Below are 20,131 nucleotides of genomic sequence, written 5' to 3'. Positions count from 1 at the left end.
AATGATTTTAACGGTGGGTAAACTCTCGATGTTGACATTAACACTTAAAAAAAACACAAGAGAGAAGGATAGTATAAGAAAACATTTAAAAATCCTTGAAAAACACAAACCCTAGCCTCCATGATTTGGGGGGTGGGGGGGGGACCCCTCCAGGTTATACTTCCGAAATAAAATGATTCAATCTGAGAAAGATTTGAAAATTGTACCTAAAAAAGTTTTGTGGTACTATCGGAATAAAAACGAACAGCACATTTGAGAATGTAATGTGGGCATCTGATATTTTTTTTACCTGTCAACCACTACACTGAAAGACACTTCAGTATCTGAACTTCATCATGTTTATGCTGCCTGTTGTACTTACTGCTGAACTTCCATAAGGGAAGAGCTAGATTTGAAACAAAAACACCACACACACTGAAGTGTCATCCCACAATGTTTGCATTTCAAAGTGCAGTTTGATTGTAAACTACTAAAATGAAAGACTTCACAAATACAGACATACAGGCACCACCTACACCTTATCCAAGTGGGAGAACTGAAGCTCCTGTTGTAGCAATTGAAATCAATAGTTTATCTAGACATGAATGCTCAAGGCCTGGTTACTTTAAGGGCTAGTCCATGGCCGTAGACTCATTGTTTTAGTGCAGACTTCACACATTATTCCAACACAGTCTTTCGGCACCTCTCCTGACCACCTGCTATACAGATTTTAATCCCTCAATTAGTTTTAAAGCGCTACCTTTCAGGACAAAGGCAGCTGATGATGCTGCCTTTTTAACTCTGTAACTACTGTAGATGGGTACCTTTTAAGAACTGCCTTACTCTTCTTAGCAAAGTGTCCCAGCCTAATGCTGTAAAAGGGCTCCTGATATTAACATCACAAAAAAAAAAGAGATAAAATAAACAGCTCAGCCACAGGGCTGTTACTGTAATTAAGCCAATAAGGGCTGTTGTTTGCTTTTGCGCTCTGGCAACCAATGAAAACAGGGCCTGGCTGTCTCTGCATTCATGTGGCGCTGCTTTCATTCACTGTGCTCTGGTGCGGCCTTTCTCTTCATCACTATTCAATCACTGACGGGGCACTGTTTGTTTACACTATCTCGATTGTTGAATGAGACACAGCCCAGGGCTCTGTAACTCAATGACTGTCCCACCCTGCCTCCACCATGTCCCCACCTTCCACTCTGGTGGTGCTACCACCCCCTCCACCCTTCCCCCTACATCCCACTTTGCTCTGTATTCAGCTGCCTGGACTGATTTTTTCCTCATTTAAAAAAAAAAGAAGAAAAAAAAGACCTCACAAGAGTTCCTTGGCGCTCAACCTGCAGGGGGAACATTAGCAGTTCTCAGGCAACAGGTTGGTCGGAATCAGTAAAATTACAGAGCAGCTTGCTACGGCTCAATGAACAAGGCAAGGCGCAAGGTAGGCTTGTCACCGACGCCTGTGAAGATGCTCATTTCAAATCGCTACGCGAGGGGAGCGGGTAATTGCTGCACCACTCACATGGCAAAATCCTGTAGTTTTCTGGGTGAGTCCATTGTTAATCTCAGTCACCCTAACCCTGTGCCACTCTGCGGTCTGCGAGGGAACTATTTCTGCACAATTACACCACCCAGGGATCTTCAGGCTTCCCACACTGATTCTGGGGCACACTTGTTTTTCGCCATTGGGAACATTTAATCCCAGCCAACGAATGACACATTAAGCTGAGTAAGGCGCAAACGACTCTTTTCCCACAGTTTCTTAGTGGCTACCCAGGTGAATATACATGTTGACACAAAAATAAGTCAGCCCAGAAAAAAAAGGGGGAGATATTCCAGTTTTCCCATATTACAATTGAAAATATCCTGGCCTTTAACACCAATATTTTAAAGTCCTGGTGAAATGTGAAAACAGCTGTACCCATGTCTTTCTACGAACATTATGAAAAGAAGAAAGACGTTTTAAAGTGGTCCAGGAAAGCATCCAAAAATCTTTATGGAAGCCCTTCACTTAAGATTCTTTACTCTGCACTGCCCCTATCCCTTTCCTCTACAACCAAAATAAAACCTACATGCACAACTGTGCAAAACGCCTCAGATCACGTCAATATATCACTTTGCCAAAACCGACCGAGAGGAAACGATAAGTACAGTTCACTGCTAAAGACGTCTATACAATGTCAAGTCACCTGAGACCACCTGGGAACAAGAAAGGCCCTCACCTAAAGGTTAGGTGGCCAGGGAGATAAGATGTAGGCAGAAGCACAATGCTGTCTGCCATTTAGCTCGGTCACGGTTCTTTGCGATAAAACAAGAAAGCAACAAGAAACCCTATCTGAACATCGTTTGCAAGCATCCGCAAGAAAGAAAATCTCATGCAGGCGAAATTCAGGGTGCGGGCTGATGTTAAGAAGCCTCCTAAATAGTCTGCCGGGTTTTGACGGAGAAGGCATTCCAGCCAAGCTGCATATTTGTTAGGTGTCAACCCCACCAGTCGGCAAAAGTGTTTTTGCTGTGTAACCAGATCCAGAGAAGTTTGGAAAGAAAGCCACGCAGGAGGGTGATGGACAGCCCAAGGCTTATCACTTGAAGAGAATAGATCAGCTATGACTTCAAAACAGTCCTTGAAGTGACAGAGACGGTCCGGTCCCATTCAGAGGAAAGAAAGCCTTCTCAAGATCATGAATCTGTATGTGACCAAACGTGCCACGCAAAACGGAAAAGGAAGAATCTATTTCGCAAAGATTGAAGCACACTGACTGAATAGTTACGCCTTGCTTCACAATAAAACAGATTTGAAACAACTCTATTTTGCCTAACTTTGCAAACTTAAAATAAAAAATACACAAAGGTCCAGATAATGGTGTTTATTATTAAGCTATGTATTACTCCTTATTTTCCCAATGTACTAAATAACCAGTGGAAAAACTTTTAAAGCAAAGGGAAAATGATTTGTGATACTTCTTGAAAAGCTCTGTATCACACCTGTATGATAAAACTAACCTAACAAAATAAAAAAATAAAAAACACAAGATGCTTAACAGTTCAGAACCAGGAGCTGGGTGAAGCTTCTCATGTGTTTGTGGAAATACATCTAAAAAAACCTGGAGTAACACATAAAAACCTAGCATTTTCATTAGCTTGTCTGTTGGTGCGTCAGTGATGACACCATTGAACCTGACTCATTCCTGGCACAGGAAGCCTCTGGAAAAGCTGAAGACTTCAGAAGAATGACATCAGGCAGTGCTCACAGGAAAGAGTGCCAGCTCCCCCCCCCCCATCAGGATACACACGCACTGAGGGCCAGGTCATTAAGAGTTTGGCACCAAACGGAAACCTGCAATTTTCAAAGTTAAACGTTCCCAACTGAAGTCAGACTTAATTGCAATTTTAGTGGATTTTTGCATTTAAGACGACGCTTAAAAAATAACTAAGGGGCGGTCTTTTCATTGTTTAGTACCGAAATTTCATGGGGGGGGGGGGTAGAGTTAGGAGTTCAGGATTATTTTACACGACTTCAAATTGTCCAACTGTGAAATCAGGTGACCATTAAAAAAAGCTCTTTGAAATACCTCCAACATTGTGATTTGCGTTACAAAACACTTAAACCTATGAGGGGGAACATGTTTGTTACCGGCAGGTTTGCTCCAGTAAATTCATTTGGCATAGATGTGCATCAAATTAAAAGCAGTACATAAACCCATGTCTGGGTGACGTGTGTGGTTTCAGTCTACTGGAACGTCCTGCCTCTTGCCTTTAGCAGAGGTGTGAGAAGCAATACTTTGAGCACTCCTGTCCAGGGCTGGCCTGCCTCGTTTTGAGCTGAACCCCAGTAAACCCGTAGCTTGTTCACCGCTGACCGCCTTCGGGAAGCTTCAGAGGAACGCATGCTTATTCGATTGCCTTCCTTTCTTTCCCTTTCTTCCTAGGTTGCCTTCCCTTCCCTGCCCCCACCTCTCCACTCACACTGGAGTTCTTTGACTGAAAAGGTCTGGAACAGATTAAAAGCTCGACCACAGAATAAAGAGTGCTGGCACGGACTCAAGCCTGTCTGGGATCCACAAGAGAAAAAGGGCTCAGCCGGCCCTGGGCCTCAAGCAGGGAAAACCAGCTATCGGCAGCAGTCTTTTAAAGGCGCTCGGCTCCCTTTCCCCCCTGCTCCAAAATTAGCCTCGATTAATGCAACTATTTGCCTTAGATCCAGACCTGAGATTGCAGCTGGCTTTTACCAACTTCTGCTTTCAAAATATGCCGAATGACCCCAATCCGTGCCCATCTCTTGAAATGCATAAATGAAGTATTTTGTGGTCGGGTGAACGCTGAAGCATACTCCTACAACACTGCATAGTCCATTTCTTTTCCAAGGCATGTATCAGATTTCTGAGAAGCACAATGGGACCCATTTTTAATGTGTTCTTTCAACCAATTAGAGCCCAGTTAAAGTAAGCACTGACACTGCAGGTGCCTTACAATGAACCCACTAAAATTACATACAGTACAAGCCACAGGCACCTAGAGCGTTTTTCTTCTATAAAACATTGAACTAATCAGCCAATTGTACAGAATGCAGCAGATTAACAAAAATGAAATTGAACTGCTTCAAATAAAATCTATGGACACTGAAAACAGAACAAGTAGATAATGAAATGATCAAATTAAACAAAACAAGCATTATCTTTATGGAGCAGCCTGCCTTTAATAAAAATATTCAAATTTGAATGGAATAGAAGCAGATGTCTGATCTAACCTCTGTGTGATTTTGTTTTTGAAACATACCTCATTGTTTTTTTTAGAAGTAAAAATTTCAATTGAATGTGTCTAAAGTTCAGACGTGCCCCCCCCCACTGTGTTTTTACTAAAGTATATTGCCACGTCCTGGATGAGTACAGTTTTATTTGCGCAGTTACATTTGTCAAGTCATTACAGGCCTAGGACACAAAAGGCAGGAAGAGAGAAAAGAGTACGAACATAAAAACAAGCAGTGATAGCCATTCCCTAAAACAACACTGTTTCCGTTTCTGGCATGGAATGTGTTAATATCTTACTCGTCTCTCTCATGCACTATTCTCCAATTCAGGGGCCCACCAGTCTTGTTAGTTCAACGCTAGTAAATCTTCAAAGAGTTTAACCCATCAGCCCCTACCCCCACCCCAGCCAGGCCTACTCACTAATCTCCATGCTGTTTCTGATTTAAGCCAAAGCGGCCTCAGTTGGGGATGAAATAAGAAAAACATGTATGCCACCTGCAAAAATCTCATCCAAGAACCTGTATAAAGTTCTCCTCTTGAAATCGACTCTAAGAAAATAATCCTCCTTTTTTTAGGTTAGCTTGAATCCTATCTCCTCTGAACTAGGAATTCATCCAAGATGGGCAGATTTTTTAAAAAAGATCACAACTGTAAAGGTCTTCGAAAGACTCTCTGCAACATTGGCATACGCCTTGTTTTCCCTCTATGAACATGCAGGCAACCTAAACCTGCATTTGCAGACGTCACAGAGACCATTACCCATTCTGTGCGTTTGAATTTTATCTTTTGAGGTTTCACCTGAAATTTGCATGGTCTGCCTACTATAAGGCAGAATGACCAGGTAAGATAAGTGGAAAAAGTCAACCAAATTGCAATAGTCCAGTGACTGATCCCTTTTGACCCATGGGTGTACAGTAGGTTAATCACCAAACATACAGCATGATTAAATCACAGCTCAAAATTTAGTTCACCCGGTTGATCCACAGACGATTTCCCCCTTGTAAAGAACTATACATTTTCTAAAGGAAGGTTTGACCCCTACACTGTATATAATTTTATGCTGTTGAATGTCTTAAAAAAAGTCCCTAAAATGTACCATTAAAGCAAGAAATGAACCAATTCTTTTAAAAATTGCACTATTTTTTGCCACATCAAAGGTCCTGGCACTTGCAGCTGACAGAACTGCTTTAGCCTTTTAAATTATCTTTTTCCTGAGCTGCCACAATTTAGGGACTGTATCAGAGTATTTTGAAAAAATAACTTTATTGAAACACATCAAAAGTAACATGGTTCTTCAGCTGGGGGAACAGGTAGAGACGCAGGTAATGGCAAAGTGACAACAGCACAACACACACAGAGCCTAAAATACACACAACCCGTAATACACAAACTGGAGCAGTTCCTTTCACATCTTTACGTTTAATGTGTTTATGTATTTAGTTGATAATCAGAATATATCTTGGAACTCTACTGAATCATTGGAGTTACTAGGACGTGTTTATTTCAAAATATAAGCAGGCCTATTTTTTAAGTATTAATGTAAGTCTCGAGTTGATATAAACTAATCAATACTTTGCAAAAATGTATTCATTGTGAATAAAGGTGCTGCTATATGGCCAAATATTCAAGAAAGGTTTTCATCTTTGACCTACATGCCTTGAAATAATTCCTGCTTCTACCAAAAAGATTAACTATCTCATGTCCAATGTTCACCATAGAGCACAGCTCATCCTTTTTCCCATTATAATACAAAGTCAGGATATACTGACAGCTACGATCTCATAAGGACATTCACACCAGTTTACATGAAGCACTCCTAGGACAAAATCTATACCTCAACATTTCCTAAGGCACTGTGGACAACATTTGACAATGAAGAAGGCAAAGTTTCACTACAGTGGGGAGAAGACTGGAAAACAGTTGGATGCTTAATTCTCTGTTATTGCACCTTTTTCACCACAGAGAACATTTTCTCCTACCATAGCGTGGGTCAAGCCTTGGGTCCAGCCAAGAGGTGGTCTTGTTCTTATGGTTGATGTAGTAAATCTCTCCATCGGAGGTAATGGCTTGTTCCCAGCCTTCGGGGAGTGGGCCTGAATTGTGAAAGACAGGAATTTATGAGGGGGGGGGTCTCTGTTCTAGTTAGCCTCAAAATACACACAACAAAAGTGTAGCTATTAAGAACAAGTGGTACCAGATGTGCATAAGAATAACACAAACAGGACAACTGCTTCGGGTGCGAGGGTGGCAATAAATTGCTTTTAAATTTAGATAACACTACTAAAAGGCTGGCAAGGAAAGTTCATATCTAGTCTGTAAGATTAGCTAAGTCATTTTTTTTTAAAGATGAACTCAAGTCATTCACATTGAGTCATCCTAACCTTTTCCAGTTAAATCAGATTAGGTGTACTGTATAAGTCTCTGTTGATGACTATAATAATGCTTGTCAGTCAGTAAGCATGCACAAACTTTTAATATTATATACCACCTTAACATGTTAGTAATTTCTTTTTAAAGGTCAAGGCATGTGGGTGGAATGAATTTACAATAGAACTTGTAACCATATTTAAAATTAAGAATGTAACCTTTTAGTGCTTCACTGGGTATCGAATCAAAACAGGCACACCGTCTTAAAAAAGTCCAGGTTTACTCTACCACATCTAGTGTAAAGGTAAAAGAATTAAAAACAAGTTTACCGTTACATTACATCTCTACATACTGTATCATATGCATTACATATGTACTCAAACTTAAACCCACTGTTGAAATCTCAGATCAGAAACCATGCTTTCACCTGTAACTACACACTAAAATCTGTCAGCAACCCTTCTCTTGTGTATAGCTGGATATTGTGAATTTATGTCATACATACATCTCACTTGTTCCAAAATGCTACATACGAACAGGATTCAACACATCAGGAATTTAAGTGCTCTTAACATTTTCTCTCCTCCTCTATACCGCATCGTCTCCTCATCCAAGCCTGAGCCAAGTGAGGCACCTTCACTCACTTACTCAAAATAACTCAAATGAGGTTGAGTTTTTCAGAATCCAGAGGGCTCTCTCATGATTCTGGGGTTCATGGACAGGCTAGGCATTTTCTGATCTCCTAGGATCAGGTATCAGCAACCTTACAGCACACATACCATTACTGGCAAGCAAAGGGATTTTTAATGGCATGTGCAATGAAAGTCTAATAAACAACAAAAATAAGCTAAAAAAAACACACTATGTTTGACTGTTCTGTAATTCTCTGCAAGAGGTACAAGGTATTTGCAAGTATCAAGTCAGTTTCTTGTCCATCTCATAGTCAGTTATCAACCAAACACTCAAAAGCCTCACAAGGATCAGACTAAATGATAAGATGTGCATATTTATTAATTAAGTTTATATATTATATTTTAATATTACTTATTTATTCATCAAAATGTAAGTAGGGCTATTATTGACATTAAAAAAAGGTATCAATGGTGTGCAAATCCATAAAAACAAGAGCATGAGCCTAATCTTAACACACTCCCTCTTCAAGGTTGTGACTCCTATCCTAGACCAAAGTGACTTGATAAGCAACCTAAAGGCTTCATCAATGGTCTTAATTTCTAAGGGAGGAAAGAGGGCCATTTGCCTTTTAGGTGCTAACTGATACAATGATATACTGTATACCTGTACCTTAGAGCTAGACTCAATGTATTCTCCTACAGGTGGCTGGTTCATCTTCATCGGATAGGTGCCAAGCACATTCCCAAAGCTAAAGCGCATTAAAGTGAAGTGGCAGTCAACCTGGCTTCGCCAATAACAGGTGTCTGTTACTGCTGCACAGGGAGGGGGCAATGTGCAACACCCCCATACCGGATTTTCAAACCCCAGAGCTCATTCAGCATGCACAAGCCTGTTTTAACACATGCAGCCTCGGGGGAGAATGACATGGGAATGCGATTACAGCCATTTCCCATATGAAGAAATTGTGGGATCTTTGACAACGTACAAGACGAACAAAAGTCACAGATCATAATGTGTTGTTTACTCGGTGAATTATTTCATTGAAGTATCCCACTAGATTAGGCTCAACATGGTTTGGTCACTCAGTACCTATGTGATTTTCTACTCCTCACCTCACCATCTTTATCGGGTTCTGATCTCTGGTTTGTCCCCCAAGCTCCTTTATATTCCCTGGGTGACGGTTCCCGAAGCTCTGGAATTCAATCCCCAAGGATATACAAAAGTCACCTGTCCTGAGCACTTTCAAATCCAGACTCCAAACCTTCTTCTGCAGAAAGGGTTTTATGTAATTGGTGTCTGTGTCTGCTCCTTGCACCTCCTACTACATTTCTAATCCCCTGGTGCTGATCTTGTTAGCTCCCATCTTTTGTTTTTTATAGTCAAGTGCTTTGAGACAAGATATTTAGAGGTGTTATATCAAAAACTTGATGTAATATCATGAATTGCCTTGCAGAGGAAAAGGAATAACTGAAGTTAAAAATGAAGGTTCTTATTAAATCAAGTATCACGGTGAACAGCAACCATTTTCCTATATACAGCCAAAGAATAACGCTAGTTTTAAAATTAGATCTGTAATAATCTTGAAGATAACACAATATCTTCCATATATTTATAGTGTAAACACTACTGCTTTCTCATTTTACAATGGATACAATTGAGGCCTAAGATTTAGTTCCAATTTCTACTGAAGCCATATCTGAATAAATTTCATTAGCATAACCAGCAGATTACAGGTTACGAGTTACATTTACATGCCCTATATAGTGTGAGTGCTTGGGAGTAACAAGCAGAAAACAGACATTGCATTCTGAATTTGATGTCTTTACTCTCCATTTGGATGTGCTATAGCTATATCATATATATACTCCTTCTCGGCTCATTTGCAACACAAAAGCACAGCTGAAGTTCCTGCAAGTTTAGACATGCAGGTACAAGCAGGGACTAAACCAGGTACGCTCAACACTCAGATGACAGTCATACTTAAGAAGGAGAATTCTCATCCAACAAAGTGCTCACATTGCATGTAAAAGGTAGTGGCACTAATGCCCGCATTCTCCAAGTCTGAATCGCACTGTGGGAGTATGGAACAAACTGCACCTCCATGCTGTTGAAACTGATATCCCTGGCTTCCTTCAAGAAACAGCTGGATGAGATCCTTGGAATAATTAACTACTACATACCAAATGGGCCAGATGAGCCACAGGGCTCGCTCTCCCCTTTTAAACTATTCTTTTCTTATGACTGTGGTATTTAAAGATAAACTTTAGTAACACCAGTATTTGCAAAACAGGAGCGAACTGCGGGACTAATAGATATTAGACACTTTTTTCTTGAGACATAAGAATCTACACCAGAAACCCAAACTACTTACTAAAACAGGTAATTATAAGGGACGACGTTTTTGGAGGGTGGCGTATGCTTTATGTTTGTAACTATCGTGTTTTTTGCTAGCATTTGTCTACAACAAACATTTTTCAAAGCAGACAAAAAAAATCTCAACAGCTTTTCCATCTGTTTTGTACTAGAGGCACAGCATATTCTTTCTTTTTACAGGGGCTGTGAACAATCACTCCAGGTACCAATGTGTACAATAGGAGGTGTAAAATTTGATAATCAATTAAGAAAAGCTCACGTGGAGGACGGAAACAGTGAACTCTAAATCTTTACTTATTTCGTGCTGAGAAAAAAAACTTTTATCAAGCAGGCTAGATGGCCAGAATGACCGTCTCGTTAGAAACCGGTCTAATATGCCTGCTCCGTTAGCAACAGGCCTGACCAGGTCCGACCGGGTGCAGGAGACAGGGAGTAAGGGGTGAGAAGTGTGACCCTCCTTCAGCACCAGTGTCACAAGGTCTTTGGAAGGTGGCACCTGTCCCATCGAGCAATAGGAGGGCAGGAGAGAGAGAGAGAAAAAGAGAGAGAGAGAGAGATGGCTCACCGGAGGTGGAATTCATGATGTTCTGCTGTACAGGCATGGGGCTGGCAGGGGCTGCGGCGTTCATCTGGGACAGCATAGCCTTCCTGGGGTCCTGCCAGGTGGTGGTCTGATCCATGTGGCTAGAGAAAAAGGATAAGAGCATGTCATTTCGGCTCTCTGCCACTCTAATCGAAACAAGCTGCTGAAAACAAATTACCTGGAGGCAGGAACTGATCGCACGCACCATTCACAAGATCGGTATATTAATCAATTATTGCGAGTACCAAGTTAATTCCCACAAAAATAAAAAAAGGGAATTATTAATATTCTATTCATAGAGATACAACTAAGTTATACATCACCAATAACCAAACTAGAGAAATGCATGTGTAATAACGGTTATTTACTTCATTCTCTGACTTACTATTATGGTAAAAGATGGCCATTTATTATGTAGCCGACGTCTTTAACCTGGCAAATCTTTTTTGAGACATCTAAAAGCCCCATGTATCAAAACAGCACAAGTATTACTGGGGGGAGGGTAACAAAATACTACACTTCCTGCTCCATTCTCATGTAGTTTCCTGTGTTCATGATTGAAAGCAAAGAGCAAATCAGAAGGTGGTGTATTTGCAGCATCCAGTCCAGACCAGACTCAGGAAGCCCAGGGGAGAGTTAACTCTAGAGCTGCTTATTTTGAAGAACTGAGAGAGTTTGCACACCAGATGCTTCGTGGCACATGGTCAAGTTTTCAGAAATGATGGCTTGTGCCACTTAATTTCAATGCATTTTGTCTGGTAGGCTAAATATAGAATGTCCCATACAAGAGTGTATTTTAACCAAATTTATGACTGCTGGCCTCAAGTTTTTAAACTTTGCTTACTTCACAAACTGCTGCGTATAATGCTAACCACTAAAACACAGTTGCAAAAATGTACAGTACATCTTAAGATTGAATTAAAAGACCAATCGCTTGCAATCAGCACTTGTCCAAACAAAGCTGTTAATATAATGTTTCCTTTATCCAGCATTTCACAGAATATTATTTTTTTCTGAATTTTCAAATTTACCATCTGAAATGATGGATTGCTTCAGTCTGGCAGTGTTTGGAAAAGTCCATGGCAATATTAAAAATCTTCCCACCACTTTCTGAATGGCTGGTTTATACAATTATGATGTGACGAGAGGACTCAATTTACACTCAAAAGAAAAGGCATTTCTGTTGGTTAATGTTATTAATAACAGTGACACTGACAGACTTCAAAATTAACTGAAAACGTTGAAAATATGCTTTTCAAAAATTCCACAAAATCAAAGGTTTGGTTACATTTTCCTTGTCATCCTTTTAGCATATTAAAATTCTCTACACATACAATTAACTGAAATGATCAATTTAACTGCATAGCATACTTATTATTCTGATTCACTAAATTCAATGAGACATGGTTCAGAGTTTGAACGTTAAAGGCAGACTCATAAAAAAAGGATGTTACTCTTTTAATGCACACAAAAGTAAGACATGGATGATTTTTGAATTCTAAGAAAAGTACCGTAATGTTAACCAGACTGTAAAGTCAGGGGGGGAAAAACAGGCTAGACCACACATATACAGACACACAACCCTCTCTTAGATCCCAACACAGTGGCCTCCTTTAGTGCTTCTGCTTGAAGACACCCCTCAACAAGCCCTGACAGCATTTGCTCCACTGTGGTTTACTGCCTCCTCATTCCTTGTTTTTACTTTTCCTCATACTCAGGGGGGTAAGCAGTCCATCACACATGGGGGAGGGGGTGGTGGAAACAAGACCTTCTGAATTTAAACACCAAACACATGCACAGATCAAAAGCACCTCTGCCTTCTGGATTTCCTGCTCAACAACGTTATCTCAATCTGTATGGTCTTCACTCATACATCATGTTCAGAACTGAATAACCCAGCACTGCAAATATTTAAAAAAAGATATTTTTACACCTCAAAACATTGCATAAACCCAAGTAAACGGATATCCCATTTCGTTCTACATTTCCACCCTGAAAGGCGTTTAGACTTTTGACTATTCTATAAACAAGGGTTATTAGCTCTTTGTTGATTCTGGTTGCTTAATTGACTGTCTAACTGAAAGATGATACAGGAAATCATTTTTGCTGTCAATGAGACCACGTCTCTATACTTCATGCAGGGGATCCCCTAATCATGGAAGTAACTTGGATAGGATAGTGTCGGGACTGAAATGATCCTATGCTAAGTCCATAAAGCTCTAATGTGCTTGTGAAGGTGTGGGTCTACAATGGAAAACCCTTGTTGGCGGTCTCAAAAGTCTGTATCTAAGACTTTCGATTTGTCAGAACACTCCCGTTTCACAATGCGGAAACTCAGTTCTGTATCTCTCTCTGTACAAGCATATCTCATGGCATCTAAAATATCAAACCAGCAAAACACCCAATGAATCCGACATTACATTGCTTGAACATAATATCTTACTTCGAATGACAAATCTATATTCCATTAAGAGACAACCTCTCATGCAAACGATTCTCAGAAAATATCCGATTTATATGTTTTCATATTATATGTAGGTGATGTACTGTATTATCAGCTCATGTACGATACAATAGATACCTTAAGGATAATGTTTATTGTTTATAGAGATTTAAACTCAAAATAATGAAAATGAATGAAATACAATGAATTGTGCAGATGACAAAAAACATTATCCTTAAGGTATCTATTGTATCGTACATGAGCTGATAATACAGTACATCACCTACATATAATATGAAAACATATAAATCGGATATTTTCTGTGAATCTTACAATATACAGGGTTAGTGCTGTCGACAGCTTTGATATGTATGCTTTAGTTTGAAACCTTTTTTGTCACAGTAACCCATGTAATTTGTAATGAACTGTCAAAGTTTCTAACGGTAACCTTACAATCCTTCACCGTCTGTGGACGAGAAAAAACGCGAGTAAAATAATTGGTATTTATACTTGTCGACAACATTGTGACTAACCCTGTGTAACAATCAGAAATGAAATGGGCTTTTTATACACAAATACACGAAACAAAAAAAATCAGACAGTGCCCCTGTCCGTCTGCAGAAATCCCCGTGTGATTGTCTACCCTCCATCTCTGCAGAGACGCACTGAGTCAGCACTTCCATCTACACAAAGCCACCCATTTGCTTTCAAGCCTCTCTTGTTTTTGCTTTACTGATCAAAGGAGCTGCCAAATCCCCCCCCCCCCCCCCATGCAACCACCCCCCCACATCACTGCAACCCAGGGAAAATGGCTCCAGTCCAAACTAGTGGGGCCCCTTGAGAAGGTCACAGGAGAGGGAGGAGGGGAGGTCGGCACTCTGATGGAAAAAAACTGCAGCGGAAGACTCTTCGATACCATTGGCTGCTTGTGCTGCCCTTCTCCAGTTTCACTTCATAACCCACCCACTCCCTTTCTGCACTGGAAACTATGACATATAAAATGGAGGAGAAAGGGGGTGGCGGTGGGGGTGGAGGGGGTTAAACACACTACAGCTGAAGTTTGCGATTACACACAGGGTGCTGACAGTCCCAAGCTCCCTAGCAAACAAGAACGAGTGGTGAGCTCTCCTCCGAGCTCAGTGTTTAATTAGAGTACAGGAAGCCTGGGGAGGAAATCTCTGCTTTACTTTCAGTGTGAGCCTATTTCCAATTACCTGGGAGGAGGGCTGGGATTCTACTTCTGTGAAGAGATTATATACTGCTGCACAGGTATTTGTTTAATGTGTAGTGAGTGGCTGCTTTACCACAGATAGCTGAATCAAACTGTGGCTGGCAGTGTCAAGAACTATCCTAGCTGAAAGATGAACCCTGAACCCCCAGAACAGAAGAACACCAAGACAGGGAACTGTGCAAATAACCCATTTACATGAGTAAATGAGGGACTAGAATAAACCACTGGCAAAAAATCATGCACAGTGATCTTTAATATCAATGATCAAAACTGTAGTCATCTCGGTGAATACTAGAAATTTTAAATAATTTTGAATAACCTTCGTCAACCCCATAAATTGCGCTTTGCTGAAAAACCTATAACAATAATTTGAGTACTTTTATCAAGAGTCACTGAAAAGTGATGCCTGGCAGCCAGTGTCACTGGGCAGATTAAAGCAACTGGAATAACAGCTAATTAAGAGTGAGGCCTCCCCTGCTTTCTCCTTTTGCCTCTGGACTGTTAAAACAGTGCAAGACGAATGTAACATTATAACCTTTAATGCCAAGAGGAGATTAGGAACCTTTGGTAAGGCATCACTGTCCTGTTTAAAACCAAAACGTATAATCCATTTCTAAAATCAAAGAAAGTCCAGTCAAATTTGAAAATGAGGCAAAAGCTGAGAAGCCAAATCAAATTTAAAAACTATATGGCACTAGATGTAGCTTGAGAATTATTTTAACAGTACAATTTGACATAAACCTATGAATGCATCTACAGATTGCTTTGCTTAAAATACTTTCACTTCGCATTAATTACAGAAATTGAACATAATACATATTGTACATAAAATCTTACATCAGAAAGAATAAAAAAAGGTCATATTTGTTCACAGAGCATGAACATACAGATGTAGCCTGACAATCACTATGTGGGCAAACAGCAAATTATAATTACAAAAGAACAGTGGTAAATAATCTGATTGGTGTATTATCTTTGTACAAAGTCTAGAACTTTTTCTCAACTTGCCACACTGCGCCACAGTGAAATGGCTAAAACACTGAACAATGCCTTATGGCTGTATGCATGTGTGTCAGCTCTCAAATGAGCATCTGGGAGTTGATGCCAAAATACTAAACTTCATTCCATAATTGAGGCCTTGTCAAGGCTAGTATATGCAACTGCATTATATATAGATCTACATGTAATAAACTACAAATGGCATCTGTTCTTTTGAATTCCCTCAGGCTATGTTTTTTCTTCTTTGTGATGAGAGATAGAGTGGTAACATTTACACTACATCCCTAATTTGTCCCTGGGACATCTCAGAATACTACATTTCTTTAAAGAGTATTCACATTGATTTCTATTGATAATGAAATTTTAATAAAAACTTTGGACCTGGAAGGAAACATCCAGTTTTGCAGGAACTTGTACATTCTGACTAGGTTTTAATCAGCAACTTGAGCAATTGCTCCAGAGGTTTCTCAACACTAGCAACCTTATATCTGCAGCCCTGTACTAAGCTATTCTAGGAATTTTAGCATTTTTAATTATACAAAAAAATGACATCCTGTGAAACAATTGACTTGTTGCTGTATATCAGAATTTTGAATGAAAGCTTTCAACTTGCATCAAGAATCTCAATTTCAATGTATTACATTTAATTAAAATTCCAGCAATGAGATTCTCAGTCACTACAAAAACAGCTCAGAAATAAAATGCATCCATACTCTATCCCTGGGGGGAAATGATAACCAATTCAGTGGCATAGACAAAAGCTGTTCTTATCTAGGAATGAAAAAGTAATGGTTTAGTCTTGAAATCCAGGAAAACCCAGCAAGATTATGTGCTAGTAAATAATTTACCAGCTTCTCTCATTCATCAACATGTTTCAACATGTTGTTCCACTTCAAACGCTGTTACACAGGCCTATTCATTCAATGTCTGCAGAGTCTCGCAACACCACAGACGCCTGCCAGAGTGTAGTTATTTGGGAAGTAGGTGGTAGCTTGTATTTACATAAACATAAGCAAGGCACAAGAACAAAAACGTCACTTATTTGAATTTTCTGATAAGTGCATACAAAACTAGAAAATTTTCTTTCTTTTGTGTCTAAAAACTAATGCTTGGCAAATCCTGTGTTCACTGAAAATAAGCAGATCCTACATTATGAGCTCATACGTGCAACAATGACCTATTACTCATCAGACCAATGGTGATTAACGTTCCCACTGTATCCTAGCCATAGAAGAATCATCCAGCATTCTTGGGGGTTATATGAAGCAGATTTTATAGAGTGGACAAAAATATCCCTGATAGACCCATGGCCTCCTTTCTCAAAGCTTTTCTTCCCAGCATACCATTTTAATCAAAACTGAATCTTCAGTGTTTGTGCAGATTAATGACAAAGATCCTCAAATTTAGGCACATTTAATGAAGATTAAAATTAAAATGGTTAATCACCTCCTCCTTCCTCTCCTAACGAGGCTCTGAGGTTGCAACTCATTCTTCTTTTGATTCTGGATAGCCAATATGAAGTGACACTTACAAGGGTATGGTACAAACAGGACACTTTTTAAGGGGCAGAAAGTGGGAGAGTTTGTTGCTCTCTGTATTTCTTGAAACCACTGCGACCATTTCCAAAGTGTTCATGAGAGAGCAGGGAACCAAAGAAAGCTCAAAACCCACCCAAGTGGCCGACATCCCTAGATTGATGGCCCAATTATCAGCCCTATGTTTATTGTGCCAGCGTTATTTATAATGCCACATGCTGGGCTCTGGGCAAGGGTTGGGACAGTTCACATGTTGGCTAAACCTGACAGCACTTAATTGATTTTGTGCACAATGCTTTCACTGGTGTGGTAATCCCCTTTGGTGTATTTATAAAGAGATGCGACTTCTCCGTTAAAATAAAAAAATCTTTAAGCCCTTATTTTAGATGACGCAAAAAGATTATGTGCAAGAACCTGACCAAAAATGCTTTAGAAAATGCTCTGCAAATAACCTCCAGTCCCCCATCACAATATGTTGGATTGTAATGACGGACAGGAGCGACCAGAAGGCTAATGAAAGGCTAGCCACCACCCCAATGGATAAGGGCTAATTATCTTTACTATTATAGTCATTTCCTCTGAGCCTAACTTTAAATTACTCTCAGGTATTACCCCCTACTGTCAAGAAAAAAATAAATCTTCGGATTACACAAGTTAACTGCAGTGTTTGTATGATGTTCTGGAAGCTGTTGCTCACCTTAATGGACTTCCGTTACTACACACAGCTACCATAGGTCTGTGTACCAGCTCAGGCATTTGAAATAAATCAATTGTTTAACCAAGGGAAAGCTTATCAAGACAATCTCGTTTATGAGTCCCATAGGATAATAAAATCCCGCCCCCCATAAGATCAATTTTCCATTCTTGTCAGCCAAGATGGGAAATTCCACATTTCTAATGATTAAACAAGCTTCTCCAGTTCTAAAGCCTCTAAAACAAAAAGTTGAGTTCAGAACTTGACGATGCTGAATGAGAAAAAAAGCAAGTCAGGGTTGGTGTCTTGCAGTGAAAAACAAGAATACCATTGATGGAGGTCAGATCTAATCAGTGTAGCAAGAAATGAGAACTGGCACCTTCATCCATATTCCTCCTATTAGGTATTGCTTGGTTAAGATGACTGATTGCTCTTCTATCAGCAGGACATCATCAAGAGAGATTATTGGTCAACCTCCATGACCCCAGAATGGATTAAGGTTCCTCTTTGAAGGAGAGCTCATATCTCCAACCACACTAACAAAAGCAACAAATGTGAGGGGGGGGGTGACTGGTAGTCAGTAATTTACAAGCCAAGATTGCTCATTCAGAAACTATTCTCCTATAGCAAGGGAGGGTCTGATAAGGGTATACCTCTTTCCAGGATAAGGTGGAAGTGATTTATTTAGGGTAATCATTGGTTAAACAGCACCAGATCCAACATGATACTTGTTGAGCAAACTACTAAATTGATGGTTGCCTCGATGCTTTATATCCATGTGCTATGTCAACCATTACAGCTCAATCAAAGATGTTTCCTGATAATGTGTATATATACACCCACCCATATGAAATAACCTATATGGTCTTAATTTTCCAGTCATGCTTTCTGAACATTATGAGGAGGGAGGTGTCACAGCACAAATGGTTGTAGGCCTTAAAATATTTGAATAAATGCATAAATGTTATTGTAAAGTATAAGCATTTATCAAAATAGAGGCTTGATGAACTTACCTAAAGTGTTTCTTTTCCCCTACAGATCTGTTTGCAAAAAGTCTGAACAGTTCTGCCCAAATGCTGACACTGACTTCAGTTTCAGACATGTTTATGTAATCCACAAATCTCAAATTCAAGGCCTCAGGGTTGTCAAGGACATGTTGGGGAAACATGGGAGAATTATCATACAATTTCTGTTAATATGCCACCCTACGTACTTTTGTACTAATTTCAGCAGTTACTAAAATGACTTTATGCTGGCCTAAATCTTATTAAAGACAATGCCGCTTACAATCTAAGCATATCCGGATTTACATTACTGTCTTTATTCAAATTCAATGGGGAAACATTTCAGCATTTCTTTTACATCTGTATGTTACGGTAATGCAGACAAATGGCTAATTTTTCAATCATCTGTCATGCTTGTCAGTTTTAGTGACCGTAAAAAAAATACCAAATGCTTTCAAAGACGGCATACTGCATTTCAGTATTGGGAACTGTAAACATACTTCCAAAAGCTATTATTCTGAATGAATGTACTGTATTATACCCCAGTGGTCCTCTTGTGACAGAAGGGGCATTGATGTCCTGCAGAAGAGGTGTTAGAATGAGACTTTGGTAAACAGTATACTGGCTTTCTCACAGTCCTAACTGTGTACCAAGCTGACATCCTGCAGTTTTTATGGGGATGGGATGGTCCGTGGTCAACAAACAGAAAGCTCAGCAAACACCAACGAGTCTGAAAAGGTTAAGGTTTCACATAAATGTTCAAGTTTAGTACACACCTAAACATGTACCTTCCCCAGAAAGCACAGATACTGTAAAATGATTGAACTCCAAAGTCATGTGTTTATTAGCTCAGATTTACTTGGCAAATAAGATAAATGAAGCCTGCAGGTATGAACATTTCTCAGATCTTGAATCCAGCCCTAGTATAATTTTAAACCAAACACAAAATTGACACATTGGAGCCTTCAATTAAACAACTTACAAAAACAAAACTTGAAATGGATATTTATTGGTGGTGGCTATGTTACATAAAATAAGAAAATTATATATGTGAATGTTTTGAGTTTTTTCCTCAATGACTCATTGATAAATCACTTTTAACAAAGGAAAGGATTCGCTCTTAATGTGGGGCACCATATCCATCTTCATGCAGATGTTCACCATCTTTAAACCCACATTAACAATACAAAGGGCAGCAACCAGTGGTTAATGTAACATTTTCTCCAATAGTTCGCTCGGAAAACAGCACATACCTCAGTACTTGACTACCCTTTGACTACCACCTCACCATACCCACAGAAAATATTTTGCCCTGTAGTGAAAGATACAATAATGTAAATGCTGTATGCAGAGTTCCTGTTGTAATAAAAAGTATATTTTAAATCACTTCTTTAGGTTTTAAACTTTAATGGACAAGTGTCATTGAAAAAAAAAATTCTTTTAAATTATTTAATCAAAAAGAGTTTGATTGAAACCCCACTTATGAAGTTAACCAAAAAAGCCAACTATGTAAAAATGGTACAACTGGCAAAACTTTAG

General features: G+C 39.5%; 1 protein-coding gene across 5 annotated transcripts in view; it reads right to left on the bottom strand.

Annotated features, from left to right (window-relative positions):
- yap1 (Yes1 associated transcriptional regulator) overlaps positions 1-20,131 on the bottom strand; it is a 43,026-nt gene that overhangs the window by 10,012 nt on the left and 12,883 nt on the right. For 3 of the 5 annotated variants that reach the window (XM_088639047.1, XM_088639046.1, XM_088639045.1), the window contains 2 exons: positions 10,669-10,787; positions 6,710-6,823 (listed from right to left, as the gene is read on the bottom strand). In XM_088639047.1, coding sequence (XP_088495173.1) covers positions 6,710-6,823; positions 10,669-10,787 — 233 coding nt within the window. The remainder of the gene's footprint in view (positions 1-6,709; positions 6,824-10,668; positions 10,788-20,131) is intronic. The other 2 variants (XM_088639048.1, XM_088639049.1) reach the window with 1 other exon arrangement.

Source organism: Lepisosteus platostomus, chromosome 7 (assembly GCF_059453375.1).
Source record: "Lepisosteus platostomus isolate fLepPlt1 chromosome 7, fLepPlt1.hap1, whole genome shotgun sequence".
Taxonomy (NCBI): domain Eukaryota; kingdom Metazoa; phylum Chordata; class Actinopteri; order Semionotiformes; family Lepisosteidae; genus Lepisosteus; species Lepisosteus platostomus.
This window is presented reverse-complemented; position numbering and strand designations above follow the sequence as displayed.